This window comes from Cibotium barometz, chromosome 45 (assembly GCF_041138505.1).
Source record: "Cibotium barometz isolate CiBa-2024 chromosome 45, ASM4113850v1, whole genome shotgun sequence".
NCBI classification, from domain to species: domain Eukaryota; kingdom Viridiplantae; phylum Streptophyta; class Polypodiopsida; order Cyatheales; family Cibotiaceae; genus Cibotium; species Cibotium barometz.
In genome coordinates this window covers 28,579,619-28,598,690 of record NC_141090.1, presented here as the reverse complement: position 1 = coordinate 28,598,690, position 19,072 = coordinate 28,579,619, and the positions used below count along the sequence as shown (strand labels likewise).

The 19,072-nt window shown below is 52.0% G+C and overlaps 1 protein-coding gene across 1 annotated transcript in view; it reads right to left on the bottom strand.

The window, feature by feature from the left end:
- The window catches only part of LOC147612609 (uncharacterized), a 120,958-nt gene that overhangs the window by 19,293 nt on the left and 82,593 nt on the right, over positions 1–19,072 (bottom strand). The window contains exon 3 of the mRNA XM_086783194.1: positions 13,925–14,011. Coding sequence (XP_086639320.1) covers positions 13,925–14,011 — 87 coding nt within the window. The remainder of the gene's footprint in view (positions 1–13,924; positions 14,012–19,072) is intronic.

Genomic DNA, 19,072 nt, shown 5'->3' with positions numbered 1-19,072 from the left:
CGCCTGAGACCCTCTCGTCTGAAGCGAGGCCCTGTCACCTCAAAGAAATCTCGAGTCACACTGTCTCCAGCCTGTGTCCAAAAAGAAGCCCGAGCATGGAATCGGAACTCCACCCTCCTCTCCTCGATGGATCTGATCTCAGTGCGAGCTGACTCCATCTGCTCTGAGATCCAAGGGCTCGTAGGATCCCTCTCCTGGAGTCTCTGAAGGGACACTAGACTCCTCCGCAGGCTCCTCTCCTACTCTCTGAAGGCCTCCAGATGGTCCAAGGCAGCCTGTCTGAGCATCCGACTGATCTCCTGCAAGCCCCTGGCAAGATCGCTGGCTGCCGATCCTCTCCTGAACTGCAGCTCCTGCCAGACCTGCTCAACTTTGGTCGCAATATCGGGCTCCTCTATGAGACAATCTGGAATCCGGACGCTCTGGCCCCGCTCTCCTCTCGTAGGGTCCTCGATCTGGAGAAGCACTGGAAAGTGGTCTGAAAACAAGGAGCCTGCAAGTATGCCCACAGTGCCACCTCTATCACAAGCCCACTCATCAATGTAAAACCTGTCGATGCGGGAAAGGTTAACTCTTGTGGCCCGTCTATCCGAGCGCGAGAAAGATAAACTCCCCTGCAACCTGCCAAACTCCGGGAGAGTCCACGGATCATGGCCTCACCTGCAGCACTAGTTCCTCCCAGGCAGCGAGCTCCGGCCCATGAATGGTCTCCTGGCTGCCCCCCATCCTGTCCTCTGCATCCTCCAGCATGTTGCAATCCCCCCCTAGGCACCAGTGGTCTGCCAAGGGGAGGGACTGCCTAATGGTGCTCCAGAACTCGGCTCTCCCGATCGCCCCATTAGGGGCGTAGAAGTTGAGGAAGCCAATGCGGTCTTCCCCAACCCGAAGGATGATCCACTGCGCTCGACCCTGGACCAGAGTGCCAGAGTCCACAACCTCAGATAGAAGCTGCTTGCTGACTGAGATGCATACTCCACCCTGGTTCCCCTGGGAGCCATATGCCGGTGACCAAAAAGTGTGACTCCTGCCTGGCAAGATCTTCCCGCAGGTGCGGGTACGCCCGGCAGAAAGGTGGTGCTCCTGGATGAAAAGGATATCTATGGGTCCTCCAACGAGAGCCCTCTGGATCTCCTGGCGAAGTCTGCCCCGACCATTGTAGCAGCGATGTCCACCGAGACCCTGATGTTCCATGAGAGGATCCTCATGGATGAGCTATGGCAAGTGAAGCAGCCGCCACTGGCTCACCCCTCTCAGCCGGCCCGGATGATCTGCCCTCCACTCTGTGAGTCTTGGGCGCCGGCTTGGAGGGAGAATAGTCACTGTCTGTCCGGGTGCGGAGTCTCTCCAAAAAGAGGGTGACCTGTCTCTGTGTCCAGCCCCACTCCGCCTTCGCCCTGTCCAGGGCATAGGCGTGAGACCAATCCTCTGCATATATGTATCTAAAGGTAGGCTGCACCCTCGGGGCGGCATGGAGGAGAATCACTAGCACCGCCTCAACTGAGGTGTGGACCGGATCCATCCGCCAATCTCCTATACCAAACAAGCTTATGCGGGCTGAGTGTAATCGGGTCTGCAATAGGTCCGTGAGCCCCAAGTCACTGAAGTGGTGAGAAAACTCCAGTATCTGATCACGCAAAACTTCCTCTACAGAGTTGCAATCCCATGCTGTGTCTGGGGCAACACTGAGAGGAAAGGAGAAGGCCACCATACTGCTCACCACTGAAGGAGAACGAGAGGGATGGCACACCACGCAAACTCGCAAGGGCGCGACCAGTGTCTCGAACAGGCCAGCATCCAGCTGGAGGCACCTGAAAAAACCGTAATCCACTGGTAGCCCCATCACTCGCGGGGGCCCCCCAGGGGAGGCTAGAGAGAACTCTGTGGCGGGCAAAGCTAGGATCGCCATCTCCACCGGCCCGGAGTGGCAGTGGAACAGCCGCTGGACTGAACTCTGGCCTACCCAACTGCGCTGCCCCGGGGCAGTGGGTGGTCTGGCGAAGTATCCTGGAGAGGCCGAGGGAGGGATGGGGGCTCGCGGAGAGGAGGGGGGAGAGCGAGGAGAGGATGGAGAGGCATCTGCCAGAGGATAGGTGTCAGGGGGGGCCGCCGGGGGAGGCGGGAGGGGGGGGGCTGGGGGGGGAGAGGGGGGGTGGAAGGAGTGCTCTCCGGGTGAGGGGAAGAGGAGCCGGGGGTCGCAGAGTGCGGCCCGAGATCCTCAGGAATCTGCTCCAAGGAGGGGGCGGGGCCCCCCGCGGGGGGAGGCGGGAGCAAGGTCTCCACGTGGGAGGCTCCACCAGTGGCCTCAACGGGCACTGAGTCTGAATCCTCGTCCATCGGGGTGGGACCTGCTGGCCGCCTATCCCTGACTGGAGCATAAGTGCGGGTAGGTGCCTGTACGCCAGCCGGAGTCGCCTATCCGCCAGCCTGTGCTGCCTGCTGGTGTCTGCGACGGTCCCTGCGGGCCGGGCGTTTCCACCGGTGAACCTCCTGCCATCCGCCAGCCTCCTGGGTCTGCGCGGCATCCTCCGCCGAGGCCTGCTCGTCAGATGATCGTGCCTGCTGTGGCGAGCCAGGGATGTCCGGTCTCTGAGGTGGATGGCCACCCCTCGGGTCTCCTGCAGGGGGTCCAGAGAGGCGGCATAGCGTGAAGGATGAACCCCCTTGTGGGGACAGGCGCGTGCGAGATGGCCCATCTCCCGACATGTGTAACACTGGCCGGGGAGGCCCGAATACTCCACGCGCTGTATCAGATGTCCTCCAGAAAGACAAGGGAGGAGGATCGTCTTCGGGAGGGACTCCGGTGACGGAACCACAACACGAATGGCCGGGAGTCCTGCTGCCCGAGCTATCACTGAAGCCGCTGTCTGAGGTGTCTCCACCACCTGCCCGAACGCCTTGCCAATGGATGACAAGAGGGGCAAGTACTCCCTACGGAGTCCAGGAAAGCACATAGTTACGGGAAAACCTGTCGCGCCTGCTAGCGGGTCAGAAGCGGGGTCGAAACCATGAGTCCATCGCGCCAGGAACGCCCGGGATGAGCAGAGGGCAATGGGGCTCCGAGCCAGCACCATCTGAGCTGCCTGGGGGGACTCGAAATCCACCTGGTAGTAGCCACGTCCCAAAAAATCCACGCTGACGATCTTGGCGGGCACGCCAACAAGGCTGCCTTGCAGAAGGTCGCGAAGCTCTCTCCGCATCGGACGGCTACCCACTATCTTGCAGACCAAGGAGGAGGCCTCAAGAGCAGATACTGTGGAAACAAACAACTGATGATCTTCAGCTGTGAACTCCAGACGGAGACCGGAATCGACAGGGGTAGTCGGAGCGGCTTCCATGGAGTCCTCCAGAGGGAAAAGGCCAGAAACCGGGGTCACCAACGGGAGGGACACAGCCCTGCGAGGAAAAGGAGAGGCGGAGGGTTACAGGATAGCGGGGGCGGGGCGGGGGGGGGGGAGGGGGAGCTGAGGCGGGGGAGCTAGCGGTGGGGGGAGGGGCGAGACGGAAGGGGAGGAAAGGGAGAAGGCGGAGGGGAAGAGTCGCGCAGCGGAGGAGAATGCGGAGGGGGTAGAGGTGGCGGGGGGAGAGAAGCGAGGCGGAGGAGAAGGAGGCGTGGGGGGTAGAGAGGCGGGGGAAGGAAGCGAGGAAGAAAGCGGGGGGGGGGGGGGGAAATGGCGGGGGAGGAAACGTGGAAGGAGGCGGAGGAGGAGAAGGCGGGGGGGGGAAAGAAGGCGGGGGAGGAAACGAGGAAGGAGGCGGGGGAGGATGCGAGGCAGAAGGCGTGGGGGAGATGGCGAGGAAGGGTGCAAGGAAGGAGGCGGGGGAGAGGACGGAGGAGAAGGCGGGGGACAGGCGGGGGGGAGAGGGGGGCGCGACGGCGAGAAGCAGCGGGAGGGGGAGAGGCGGAGCTCGCAGGCGCAGATCGTCAGTGCCTTATTAATAAAAAATGTGTGTGTTTCCTTTTTATGTTTATGCTTAATTGCAAGCTATGTTAGCCTGGGGGCTTTACAAAAAGGATGTAGTTTACCTCCAAGAGCAGCCAGACCATAGAGGAAGCACCCTCATCTTTTTTCAGCATTTTTCCTCTATGGAGGGTTGTACATCTATAGAGGATTGTAGTCCCCCATGGGTGGACATTTTCCCTTTTTTTTCTTTTTTTTCTTTTTCCGAGAAAAGATCCTTTCATTAGTTATATATATAAAAAAACGCCCGTAGGGCTACAAAAGATCTCTCCTACTCATAAGAGAAACAGAGCAATGAATACAGCATGGCAGCCCGGGAGACTCTCCCTAGGTGCTGCAAAATACAAGCATCAGTACAAAAGACTCAGAGGCTAAATCATACAATAGGGAGGGGGGAAGAGCCAAACAGGTGGCCTGTAGTGCCAACGGGGGGATCCCGTGTGTAAGGTGTAGAAGGGGCCACAACGCCAAGTGGTGTGAAAGGCCTGGCGCCGCAAGATCGCCTCATCCGAGTCTCCCCGGATGCGGTCGTACTGTCCTCGCAGGGTGTGGATCAACTCCTGCCAAATCCCCCGTACAGTCTCTGCTGGTGGCTCCAATCTCCCCTCAAAGGCCGTAAAGCACCGGGCCCTCCAGGTGAACCAAATGGTGAGGCTGCTGAGGAGCTCCCATCGTAAATCCCGCTCCTGTGTCCAGCTGGCGGACGAGAAATCCGGTGCCGGAACCAGGCGAGGCTGGCCCCTAATAAATCTGATGGCCTGACTGCCCTGCTCCATCTCATAGCCCATAGCAGGCCCTGACGAAGTCGACCAAGCAGCGGCACCCCACGTAAACATACCCTCTGGAGAGAGGGGAGCCAGAATACGCAACATCCGCAGCCAAATCTGCTGCACCTGAGGGCAATCCCAAAGGCAGTGTCTCTGTGTCTCCATAGGGTGGCCGCATTGGACGCAGGCCGCTGGAAGACCGCTGTAAACAAGCCAAGTGCCAACTGCTGAGTCCCTGTGGGCGACCAGCCACTGAAAAGTCGAGATCCTGCGGGCCTGTCGACTAGCCCAGAGCCGAGCCCAAAAATCCTCCAGGAACTCCTGTGAGAGTCCCTGTAGCCGCCAATGCTCCGCTGCCGCTGGAGAGACCGTCCTCCTCGCCGTCAAAATATGCCGCCCCAGCCGAACAGTATATTGGAAAAAGGTAATCTCTGTGGCCTCAAGGGATGCATAAGGATCGTGCCACTCGTACTCCCCGGGGTCCCATTGTAGCCGGACCAAGGGGCGCGCTGCATATGCCCATATGCACCAATCCGGGAGCACATCAGCAAGATCGGGGTCTATATGCCACTTTCGAGAAGCGGCGGCCACTACCCGAATCCTCTGAAAGGTGCACTCTGCAACCAAAGGCGACTCCACCTCCACTCGCTGGAGTCTGCCCTCATCCTGAATCTCACAGTAGAGGCAACTGCCATCCTCAGTGCAAGCTCTGACAGCAATCAGGATCTCCAACTGTGTAAAGGCTCCCATCCACCGTGGGGTCACTGGCTCGAGAGGCGTGAACCACTCCTCTGTGAGTGCCTCCTGAATATCATCTCTCATAATCAACCCCCCTCTGAAGTGACTCAACCTCTCCACCTGGATCTCCTCTGGGAGACTGCAGAAGGCCTGCCAGTCTCCAAAGCTACGAGCTGGGCCTGCCGCTAGAGGCCCCCAGGCTAAACGAGGCCGAGAACCCAGCATATGACCCTGCTCTGTGCGAACCGCTGGGCTCCAGATGAGCGGCTGTCTGGCCCGCTCCTCAACACAAGAAGGAGGTCGCTGAGAGAGCCCCAGTCTCAGCAGCTCCCAAGCTCTCAGGATACTCAAAGCAAATCTGTCCTCCCATCCTCTACTGAGGCCTGTCCTCCTGATCTCTATGAAGATCCAGCGAATCTCTGGTGCCCAAGTGCCCCCTGCTGGGGGCGCCCGAGCCTGCAACCGCTGCAAGAGGAGCTCTTTCCAAGGCTCAACGCCTGGAAGCAACCCCCGAACAATAAGCTTCCCCAATAAGGCTCTGCTCTGATCGACTGGATCTATAATGCCCAAACCTCCCTGAGCCAGCGGAAGTGTAATAACTGCCCATGCAACCTTTGCCCGAGCTGGCTGACCGTCCCGCCCAGACCACAGAAAGTTCCTGATCAGCCTCTGTACCTGGCTGATGCAAGAGCTCGAGAAGATCCAGCAAGACGTAATGTACCACATGGTCGCTAACAGCACCTGATTTGCCACCACCACCCTCCCAGCCAAGGATAGTCGAGCTGTACTCCAATACAAAAGCTTCTTCCGAATGCTCAGAAGAAGCGGGGCAATCTGCTGCTCAGGTGACAAATCTAGGCCAATCTGGCATCCCAAATACCGCACTGCTGTGCCTGGAGGAATCCATCTAAAACCGGGGTCCGGGCTCCATGTCGGAGTGGGAGCACTACTGATCCAAAAGGCCACTGTCTTGTGCCAATTGATCAATGCTCCCGAAGCTGCACTAAAAACCTGGAGCGACTGCTCTGCCCGAAGAAGATTGGCCTCTTGGCCATGCAAAAATAAGCCCGTGTCGTCTGCAAACTCAGCATCAAGCAAGTCCTCCCCCCGGACTGGGAGCTGAAGTCCTCTCAAACCAACCTCCTCTGCCGTCAAATACATGCTCATAGCCTCCGCAAAGAAGAGAAAAAGAAAGGGGGCGAGGGGACACCCTTGACGGACTGATCTGGTCAGCTCAAAACTCGACCCCCGTCCTCCTGCAATCAACACCTGGCTGCGAGCTGTGGAATACAGAGCCGCCACCCCTCTGATCCATCCTGGCTCAAAGCCCAGGCGAAGCATAGTGCCCTCTAAGAAACCCCAATCAACTCTATCGTATGCCTTCTCAAAATCGAGAAGCATCACGACCAAGTCCTCGCCAAGAAATCTAGCTCTGGCTGTCGCCTCCCAGAAAGTAAAGATGTTGTCAAGGATACTGCGCTCCTTGACAAATCTTGTCTGAGTAGCATGAATCAACTCCCCGAGGAAGGGCTGGATCCTCAAACTCAAGGCCTTTGCTAAGACCTTGTAGACAGTATTGAGGATCATAATAGGCCTCCAATGCCGAATATCATCTGATACTCCCTCCCCCTTGGGGATAAGATAGATCAAGCCCTCTGAAAAGCTCTGCGGCATCACCCCAGTGTCCAAAACATGCTGAAAGCCCCTGCGGAGGCCTGGCCCCAAAAGGTCCCAATAGCGCATAAAAAAGGCCGGCGTCAGTCCGTCCTCCCCTGGGCAACTATGTCACGGCAGGACCCTCAAGGCCTCGGCAAGCTCAATCTCTGAAAGAGGTGCACCAAGAACTGAACGCATACGATCTGTGACCCTCCTCTGCACATGGGCCCACACAGTCTGTCTGCAAGCATCTCTGTCCTCAGTGGCTGGCTCCGCTGAAAGCAGGTCTCTATAAAATGCAGTGGCAATGGCTCTGATCTCCCCGGGCTCAGTAGCTACCGAACCATCCGGTCTACCAAGCTAACGGACTCCTACCCGAGCATGGCGGGGTCCAGTGATCTCAAAAAACTCACCAGTCACTCTATCACCAAGCTGCGTCCACATTGAGAGGCCTAACGACGACGATAGTAAAACTCATGTCTCTGCTCCTCTGCCTCTCTAACCTCCTGGCGTGCCTGGCTCAGCTGGGACGCCAACCACTCACATGCCGGCTGCTGCTCCTGGAGGCGCTGTAACGAGGCAAGGCTGCGTCTCAACCGATGCTCCCTCTCGCGAATCTCTCCCAGCCGTGTCAAAGCTGCAGCGTGCAAAAAGAACTAAGCTCGATGAGTCCCTGGGCACACTGGCCTGCTGCATCCTGGTCAGAGCACTGACTATCATGCCAGATCCTCTCAATGTCCTCAGCGAGACTGGGATCTGTAAGTACCCTCTCTGGGATCCTCAACTGCAAGCTGGGGTCCCGTGTCCTCTCCTCCCATGTCAGGATAACTGGCGCATAATCTGAAAATGAGGTGCCAGCGAGAATGCCGACGGAGCCCCCTCGCTCCCCTAACCAATCGCCCACATAAAAGCGATCAATCCGTGATAGATTAGTCCCTCCCTGTCGGCGATCCGACCGAGAGAAACTAAGACTGTCCTGAGAACGGGAGAAGGCCCCATGCTGCCATGCATCAGTGATCCTCAGTGTCATGCAAAACAGGTCCCAAGCAACAAGCTCCGTGCCGTGCACTGTAACATGACTGCCTCCCACCCTATCGGCCGGGTCCTCAAGCATGTTGAAGTCTCCCCCGACACACCAATGTGCGGCCTCTGGCAATGCATCCGTAACCTGGGTCCAGAACTCTGCTCTGGCACTAGCATGATTAGGCGCATAGACGTTGAGCACGCCCAATAGCTCATCATGCATCCTCAGAATGACATACTGTGCTCTACCAGGCACAATGATCCCTCGATCCACAATGGTTTGCCGCCATACATCTGCAATGACCATGCAAACTCCTCCCTGTCCACCCAAAGGACCAAACCCTACAGACCAAAAGGTATCCCATCTACCAGGCATCACCGAACCATATCTCCGGATCCTACTCTCACCCAAGTGGTGCTCCTGCGTCATTAAAATATCAATGCTGCCACCAACCAGGCATCTCTGAAGCTCCTGCCTCAAGCAACCTCGATAGCGTATAAAATGTGCTCCGCCCAGGCCCTGTACATTCCATGAGATGATCCTCATGGATGACCTGCTGAGGTAGGTGCTGTCTCAGCCGTGCGGCGGGCCTTCGCAAGCGGCTTGGATGGAGAGTAGTCCCCATCCGAGCGGCTGCGAATTTGCCCACCCGGTGTACTGCAAGAATCCCGGATCAGGCGCCAGTGGCTGTGGCCCATGGCGACTGCCTCCCGCTTTGACAGAGCAACCTCGTGTATACATACATATCCAGGGTCGCGTGCTAAGTCTGCCACTATACGCACGACCAAATGACGAATCCCTGAGGCATCCACACTCCCGGGATCCAAGAAAAAATGAGCCAACTCCCAGAGCCGGCCTATCACATCTGTCACCTCTAGGTCACTCACATGATGAGAAAACTCAACTGCCTGAGTCTTCAAAGTGCTAATAGCGAGCTCTAGAGTCCACTCCCGGTCGCAAGGGCCACAGAGAGGGAACGAGAAGGCCACTGCTGAATCAAGTGCCTCCTCCCCGCGGGCCGGAGGTATCACTACATGAACTCGGATGGGTGCTGGTGGACATTTTCTCTTAAAAATAGAAGGATCTTTTTCTAAAGGGAATTTTAAAAAAAAAAAACATAAATGGACCTAGGAAACATACTATCTCTGCAAAACCCACCTTTTAATCCTCAAACAGGGTCAAACACACCCGCCCAAGGGATTCCTAGGCTTCCCTAGCCTCATAGATATTCACAACCAATAACTCCAAGTGATGTCCACAACAAAAAACTGGGTCACGCATGCATTGTCATGTATCAAATGTCATGTCAAACAAACATTCGTAATACATAATGCACCATTGAATTCGCCTAAACTCCCATCTTCCGAGCTTGTAGTGCACAAAGTTGGGATAGACACACGAGCAAGTGTCCCAACTGTCTCACCAAAACCCAACCTATTTCACATACGGGCACAAGTTCCAATCGTGTCTAGGCAAAAATCCATCAGAAAATATGAGTTAAATCAAAACCCATAATCTCAAGGATAAGTTAGTCCAAAACTAGTGACAAACTTTCGTGCCCCCAAACAAGGTGCTGGTAATCGATTTCCACAAGCGTAGATGGCACATCAACCCCTCCCCTCTCAAGGTCACAAATGACCCCTCGTTGTATTTGTGGCTTTGGGAGAACCAACTCCTAGCCCAACTTCACTGGAACCAGGTGAGTGGCATTGAAGGGACTCCACAACCCCAATGGAACACCTAGGTTTTGCCTTCTTCTTCAAGTACTCTGCCCAAAAGGGGCCTAGTAAGAGCACCATCAACTCCATCATGCATACTCTGTTCTCATACCTAGTTGCCAACAAGTGTCTAGTAAGGGGCGCCTAACTTGCCATTGCAAGCCACCCCATCTCCTATGTCATTTCGAACCCGAAGACCTTGCAGGTGGTGGTCACTTGGGGGACATTGTGAGGGCCACGAAGGTAGGACCGGTGTTGCTCTATGAGGAGAATGGCAAGGATCTTGCACATAAGCTTTCTCATTTCATGATCTCCACTACTACCACTACTTCGGCTCTAGCGGCACCTTTGTCCCCTCGGGCACACAGTGATCAATGTGGGAGCTCATTACCAACATCTGTGGCGTATCTAGCGGGCATGATGCAATGAGGCCATCAAGGGAAAAGGCACCCACCAGTGGAGAATATTCACTCTATCTAGATGGACCTCATCCATACCCTTCAAGGGAACTAAGAGCACCGGGTGGGTGACTCACAGATCATGCGTCGCACCACCTTCCTACATAATTGGAATCTGGGATCTTTCCTCACTCGAATAGACACACGAATCATTTGGCATTATAGGCCCCTAGTCTTGGCTCCCCCCATCTCATTTTTTACACTGTACACTCTGTTCAATTACATGGTGTGTGTACAAAGAACCTAAGCTAAGGTGGATGGAAGATATCCATGGGTAGAAATGAAATGTTATATTAACGTCTTCAAAAGGCCAAAGTGACCTATGAGACCGAAGTTACAACCATGTGACATCTGATACACTGTCTGGAAAAGAAAAGAAAGAACTGAAGGTAAGTATCTAGCCCTACAATACATCAGTAGGGAGCATCCGGAAGCAGCAACTAGGGAGAGTGGGAAGCTAATGCTACTAGTCAAAATGGGGTACATGAGTACATGGATACATGAATACATGAATATGGGGGAGTACAAAAGTGACAGTGAGTACAACAGTATACGGCTGGAGTGGTAATCATCCTAGGAGCTTCTGTGAAACTGAGCTCTGATCTCTGTCATCTCTCTCTGGTATAGGCGTGGTGTCCGAAAGCCAGGTGTCCTCTGTCTCCTGCGGGCTCTAAGTGTCTCTGCTCTCTGGAGAGTAATTCCCTGCCGTGTAGGGGCTGGGAGGGGTATGGATCTCTGAAAAAATGTAGTAATCTGTGTCTGTCGCCCCCCCTCTGGAGCTGTCTGAGCCTGTAATAATGTCTCTCTGTGGCGCTGTATGTCTAGAATGTATCTCCCCAGTATGCGCTGGTCTGCTGTCTCAAAGATCTGGCGTAGGGAATGTGGCTCTCTGAATAAAATGGGATATCTCTCTCTGATGGCTGTATATGCTCTGCATCTGCATACATAATGCTCCTCACTCTCCACCTCCTCTCTGCACAATCTGCATACCCTCTCCTCTCGGGGGATCCGTGCTGCTCTGCCAGTCTCAATCTCCAATCGGTGTGATGAAACTCTGAGCTGACCAATAGCCACTCGGGAGCCGTGTGGTAAAAAGCCCTCCATGTATCTAGGCCTCTCTATAAATCCATCATCAGTGATACTCATGAAGTGATCTCTGTAGTATAGCATCTTCGGTGGAAGAGGCTGTGTAGGCGATATCCATGTCTCTCGTGTATAGAGCTGCCATAGATCCTGTCTCAATACTCTGTTCCTCTCACTATGAGAGAGAGAGAGAGAGAGAGAAATGAAATGTTATATTAACGTCTTCAAAAGGCCAAAGTGACCTATGAGACCAGAGTAACAACCATGTGACATTTGATACACTGTCTGGAAAAGAAAAGAGAGAGAGAGAGTTGAACTATAGAGAGAGAGTATTGCACAACTCAATGATAGATTGATTGATATGATAGAAGTGATGTTCACTCAGCAAACAAGTACAATGCTTCTGTAGGCTTGCAGCCTTATCTTTTGACCCATACAAATATCACACTCTATTTGAGTGTATGCCACATGGCACACTTACCTTATCACTTATAAGGGTGTGTTCACACACTACTAGAACAATAAGGGGTTGTTCACACACACACACACACACATACAGACACACAGACACACAAAAAGAGGTTCACACACACCAGGGGACTCACACACATGAGACTCCGGATCCCAACAAACCCCCCTTCGGAGTGCCTGATATGAGAGCTTGACCACACATGGCTACCTACATTAGCTTACCAAGACACCCCTCGTTGCTCTAAGTAGGGTATGACACGGAAACGAGACCTTTCATAACAGTAAGGCATTAGGAAATGGAAAACACACATAGAGGTTATTTACTTCAGTTTTTAGGGGTCTTCCCAGGCAGAGAACCCCGGATAATTTTTGGAAGTTTGAAAACTTCCCCTCGAGCATGTGTTGGTGAAGAGTAATCTCTTTCAGCGATGTATCCATGCCAATGCTGCTGGCATGGCTCCAATTTTATGCAGGAGACCAATTTGGGAAAAAAAACCCAAATTTTATGAATACGTACATGGTGTTTAATTTTATGATTTTCCCTAAAATGGAAATAATTGTTGATGTGGAAGCTTTAATTAAGGAATTTTGTCCCCAACTTTGAAAACCCCAAATTGTGTTGCGTCCAAGAGCATCAATTAGATAATTTTTACCTGATTTCTGAAAAGCCCCAAATTGTTGCTGATGTGTCACTCTGTGGGTATATTTGATACAGGCTGCTGCTGACGGCTGAATGTGGAGCGGGCGACCTAGGCGGCGACTGCACAGGCGAGAGTAGCGCAAGTTGGGCACAGTGGTGGTGCTGGATGGGGGAGGCGGCACACACACAGTGCACAGGGTGTCAGACAGACGACACACATGCGGTGGCTGAGGCAATGGCTACAGAGGAGCAGCAATGGCAGCTGTATTCAATGGTAGGTCTGCAGATCTGGGCAGACAGGAGCTGCACAGCGATGGAGGTAGTAATCGAAGGCAGCACCATTAGCATGTGCTGATCAGGGCGGACAGATTGGCGAAGGCAGCTGTGACGATGGTGTAACCTGCTCTGAATACCATGTTAAATTACATGGTGTGTATAGAGAACCTAAGCTAAGGTGGATGCAAATCCATGGGGAGAGAGAGAGAGAGAGAGAGAGAGAGAGAGAGAGAATGCCGAACTGTAGAGAGAGAGTATTGCATGACTCAATGATAGATTAATTGATATGATAGAAGTGATGTTCACTCAATAAGTATAATGCTTTTGTAGGCTTGCAGCCTTATCTTTTCACCCATACAAATATCACAATCTAATAAGTGTATGCCACATGGCAAACTTACCCTATCACTTATAATAGTGTGTTCACACACTACTAGAACAATAACCCTTTTAGGGGCTGTTCACACACACATACAGACACACAAACACGGGTTCACACGAGGGGACTCACACACATGAGACTCCGAATCCCAACACACTCTACCCTTTTGGAAAGATGTAATTCCGTCCACGAGCGGATGTTCTCCTTTCACTAATAGAAGAATCTTTGCTTGTGTGTGTGTGTGTGTGTGTGTGTGTGTGTGAGAGAGAGAGAGTGTGTGTGTGTGGGTGGGAGGCGGGAGGTGGGGGTGGTAATATAAACAGCTGAAAACGCACCACCCCTATTGAATCTTGACTATTACACCTGCTTTGAGTGTGAAAAACCAGTGTTCATGTTTCTAACATGCCATATGCTCACACTTTCCATTCCGCAAGATAGATTTCCAACTTTTGCACACAGCATTCACTCTCTTAATCTCCGACCTTTCAGATAGCTAATGAAATGTCCACTGCTACCATAACCACAATGACACAACAGCAGAAGACATGAAAATTATTGTTTGAACAGAAGCAGTTGGATCCACACGTACTAATAAAACCAAGCTAAGCCTCAGTTCTTTACATCAAAATCTTTCTTGAAACCCATAGTAGCTTCGAGTCAAGGGTAGGAAAAAGACTGCATGATATCCTGACCACAGAACTTGCTCATGTAGCTTTGCAAAAGAAAGGTAAAAACCTATGTTCTACCCATACCTCCAAAATGTAGATGATCATTCCATGTGACGCATTAACTGGAAGTTTCACTTCTGAACCAGGGCGCATCAAAATGTCCAGAAAAACCTACACTCACAAAACAAAATTTGAAGTTTTGTTTCTTTCCAATACTATGTTTAAAAAAACTGTTGAAACAAATAGAAAATTGAATTATATACTTAAACCACAAAATAAATAAATAAACAACTGAAAAAAAAAATCTCAATGGTCCTTCTGAGGCATATGCCCTCTCTACCGCCTTGTGAGAAGATCAAGGCTACATCAGGTCTAGATCTATTTGCCCAACCAGGACTAGAAGGTGTGTGTGAACACTCCCTATGAGTGTGAAGTGTGTGTGAACACTCCCTATCATAGTTTTTTCATACGGCAACCATACGGCATACAAATACGGGTATGAAAGTATGTTTGAAGTATGCTTTGGACCCCTGGCCTGAAACATATGTGAACCTCCATTCCATGTATGTGGGCAGTACTTGCACTGAGATGTAAATTGCCCTCTCCCAATTTTCCTCGAAGTTACCACATACTCCCACTCTGATCCCTTCGGACGCACCATCTGCAAAACAAATTTGGGGAAAATCACTTCTTCGGAAGCGGCAGAGCCAGACATTGCTGATTGGACACTGGATGGTTGGAGAAGAAGATGTATAGTGCACACACAATGCACAGTGCAGTGGGGCACGCACAGAATCGTTTCCCCAATACTTTCCCCCAAATTTTTTGGACTAGTTCAAATAGTGCGCAAGACCATCTTCATTGATGTCGCAGAAGGGAGCGCCGGTGTTTCCACCGTAGTTTGGCGATCATTGGAGGACAAATGTGGGAAGGCGTGGGGTGCCATAAGAAAATGAGCTCAACTTGGGAAGAGCGAGAGTGGTGAAGGGATCGACGGGATATGCTTGAATGATTGCCTGGATCGCCTTGATGTCGGCCGGCCTACATCTCCACGACTCTGAGCTTCGTGTCCAGATCGTAGAACTGATAGGTGTGCTTGATGGAGGACATTAGTGACCGTTAATCCGGTCTTCTCAGGACAGTCATGTTTCTTGGGCTGAATCTCGACAGTGGAGCAACCTTAGTTGAGACCATAGTTCATAACATTCGCGTTTGCTTCGTTTGCAACATACGCGTTTGAAACTCGTCTTTCATACTTGTTTTTTTTTTTAATGCTTTTCGAAGGTTTTACGTTTTTTGAAAGGTGCTACGCTTTTTTAATCGAAAATCAGTCCACACCATGAGCATTTATGTAACTTGTAAGTTGTAACTTTGTAAGTTTTTATAATGGAACTTGGAGAGCTTGAGTTGACAATGTATATTTGTATCTACTTGTCTAAATCTCGTCCTTTCTATGAGGTATTATATTTGTCACGTATGTTACTCGGCCTGGGACTAAAACATACTCGAAACATTCTTGCATACCTGAATGCGTATGCATTTGCTAAACGTATGTTATGAACTATGGTTGAGACAGGGGACCCTTGTGTGCTACGCGCCAGCTAGTCTAGACTCTGGCCAGAAGCCTTGTAATGTTTGAGGTGCTCTCCTTTGCATTCCACTTGCTGTCTAGCCTCATCGCACAAGGGCTCAAGCTGCAGCTCAACCTCGTAGGCGCTAAGACGACTGTCCTGGATGCGTTTGTGCCGATCAAGAATACCATGTGCTTTGGGATGTTGGCCATCGTTGTGAGCACCCTCGATGTGGGCACCGTCTTCCTCATGATCTTGATATTTTCCCCCAAATTTTTGGGACAAGTATCATTCGGCGTTTCATACGCAAGCAAATGTATGCTTGGCCAATCATACGCGTATGAAAAAAACTATGCTCCCTATTAGTGTCATTGCCCAATGAATAGAGTGTTGAGAAAGATAAGGCATTCAGCCTATAAAAGCATGTACTTGGTGTAAGCTTCAATATATCAAATCAACAAGAAGATCGGGTCGTGCAACATATTCTCTCTAGTGCGGTTACCTAGCTAGCTCCATCACCTCCCCCACTCATTGTACTTGGTGCACACCCAGATTCAGCTTTTTAGTTCAGTACTTTTTCATTTTGTTGGGATGACAGAGGATACCCCACACAGGTACACTGATTTGTCTCATAGGCCAAGTTCGGTCTTTCGGAAGACCTTAATAAAATCTCTCTCTCTCTCTCTCTCTCTCTCTCTCTCTCTCTCTCTCTCTCTCTCTCTCTCTCTCTCTCTCTCTCTCTCTCTCTCTCTCTCTCTCTCTCTCTACTGATTGGCCACACATTGGCCAAACTCGATGGATCAGTGCTAGAGGCGGAGCTCAGTTCATTTGCAGAGAGCCAGGGATGCAAAGCCTCACGACAGGCTGGCTTTCGGAGGAGCTACTCTACCCTTGACCACATCTTCACCCTCCGTGCCATCATCGAGGAGGGTAGAGCACATCAGAGGATTTACTGCCGCTTTGTGGATTTCCGCAAAGCTTTTGATACTGTACCCCAAGCCCGCCTCCTACACCGTCTACAGGAGATCGGAGTCCCATCTGACATGGTTTGGAGTATCATCACCCTCTATGAGTCCGTCACCGGACGAGTGAGAGCCCCAGGAGGTACATCACAGGAGATTTCCAGCACTATTGGGGTGAAACAGGGCTGCCCTCTATCACCCACTCTTTTCGGCCTCTACATTGATGAGATCTCGAGCTTCATTGATGGATTAGGCGGGGCTGGTCCCACACTGGCAGGTATATTGATCCCCATACTACTTTATGCAGATGACATCGTCGTCCTCTCAGACTCAGCCGAAGGGCTTCAGAGACAGTTGGATGCCTTACATGACTTTTGCACTCAACGGGACCTCTCTGTTAACCTTGGTAAAACCAAGGCAATGGTCTTCAATACCTCTATTCCCTTCACATCCAAATTGAGCTTCACATATAGAGGGGATCCTGTGGAGATTGTCTCATCCTATGTCTACCATGGTGTCACTTTCAGTGGCCCACGCTTTACCATGCTTCCCGCAGCACATGCCAAAGTGACGCGGGGATATGCAGCCTTGAGCTTACTTGAGCAGCAGTGCTTCCAGTCACATTTCCAAGAGCCCAGGACGAAGGGCTGGCTTTTTGACACCCTCATCACACCAACCTTGATGTATGGAGCGGCTTTCTAGGGCCAGATTTATCCGATGAGGATTGGCAGCGAGTTGAGAGGCCCCAGCAAGTCATGATGTTCTCCCGTATGATCCGCAACAAACCATCAGTTCCACACCAGATTATCCAGGCAGAGTTTGTTGCAGCCCCGATGGTAGTGAAGGCACTCTTCCAGACAATCACATACCTCCATCGCATCAGTCACATGGATCCCTACAGGTACCCGAGGCTTGCCCTGGAGTCCTCCAGACAACTAGCACTTGAGGGGCACTCTGGAGTATGGTATGCAGTAGTTTCCACTATTCTCAGTATATGGGCTCTACATGGACCGCCTACTCCCCCTTCACTACAGTTCGGACTCCCCTTTTCTCCGGCTGTCTCATGAGGATACCAACCAGGTTATCCGGTCAGATCTTCTCACCCTCTACATACATTGCACATGGATCACACCTCTGGAGCTCCCCACGAAGATGCACTTCTACAGAGATCACTTCCTCGCACTCACTGAGGATGGATTCATCCAGCAGCCGGCGGGCTGCTTGAGTGTTCACATGTCCCATGCCATGCGGATTGCGATTGGTCAAATATGGGTTTCATCCCACCGCCTCAGAGCAGAGACAGGTAGAGCTGAGCGCATCTTCAGAGCCGGGAAGCTCATACGGGGAGAGGATCTGCCGACTATGCCACACCAGGTTGAGATGGAGGAGCATTACATATGCCGCTGCCCAGTAACTATGAGATCCACGGGAGGTTTCACTATCTATTTCGTGAGGGATTCGGTCCACTCTCTGGGATCATTGACTTCCAAGACCAGCATTGCCTGGGCCTCTTCTTGCTTGAGCTCTGCAGACAGAGGGACACCTTCTTGATAGAGCCTCGGCTCCAGCCACCCCGCCCCCTCCCTCGCCAGCCAACCATCACCAGTTTCTTCCGGACCCAGGAGGTGGAGGACACCGACATAGTGGATCTTGTGGACCCTCCACGAGCAGCTCTGGACCTACCTCGCCTGAGAGGAGTTACCTCGGACTGAGCCTCTACACTCCAGTGTGCCCGATGCCCTCAACTCCCCCGTCGGCCACGATCACCTCATCAGCTCTAGATCCAGGACATGCTCCACCGCCATCGAGCTACCTTTCCATGTGACATAGCTGAGGGAGACCTCTCGGCCATACTCATCAGCCCCATGCTTGATATCTTGGAGAGTGGTATACCATCTACTCGGAGCTGATGTTGCTCTCATGTTTTTATGTTCTTAATATTCCAAGATGAGTTTCCATGGACAGTTCTGTATCACTCCAGTGAGATAGCTATGTTTATGTTTTCTTCTTGTTTTATTTTCCACTCCATGATGAGATATGCCATGGACATTATGGTATCAATTTGGTCTCATAGGCCCATTGGGTCTTTAGTAGACGCTTAATATATCTTTCTTTCTTTCTTTCTCTCTCTCTCTCTCTCTCTCTATCACTGCACACACAGTAGCCATGAAGGACATTTTTCATCCTCCTTAGCTTTCTCTTGAAACCCTATTCCTAGAGTCTTCAACTGGTATCAGAGCTTGGTTAGGCTGCTCTTCACATTTAGGGTTACGCTTTTGCCACATATTTGCCACCTACATGCTTTACTCCTCGCATTAAACCTGTGCTGTTGGAGCCGCTTGCCACTACACCTGGTCGCCATCAGCTTCTCGCCTAAAGTATCACCACTGACGCTCCATCCTATCCGCCGCCGACCTGCCTTTTGCTGCAAATTCTTGTCCGCCTTCTTTGAACTGCTCGTCGCCAAGCAAATGACACATCGCCACTTCTCTACTATTCGTCGCCCGTCAATCGACCACCTAATAATTAAGGTTTCCAATCCGTGTCATCAAAAAAAAAGGAGAGAGCGAAGGGGCATTCGCTGCTGAGTGCGCTGCTCGTCAGCCTTTTGTGCCTACTGCTGCTGCTGCTGTCTGCCGTCACTGCTAATGATGATGGTGTCGATGACTTGCAGCACCTGCAGCGCCGTTCAACCTCTG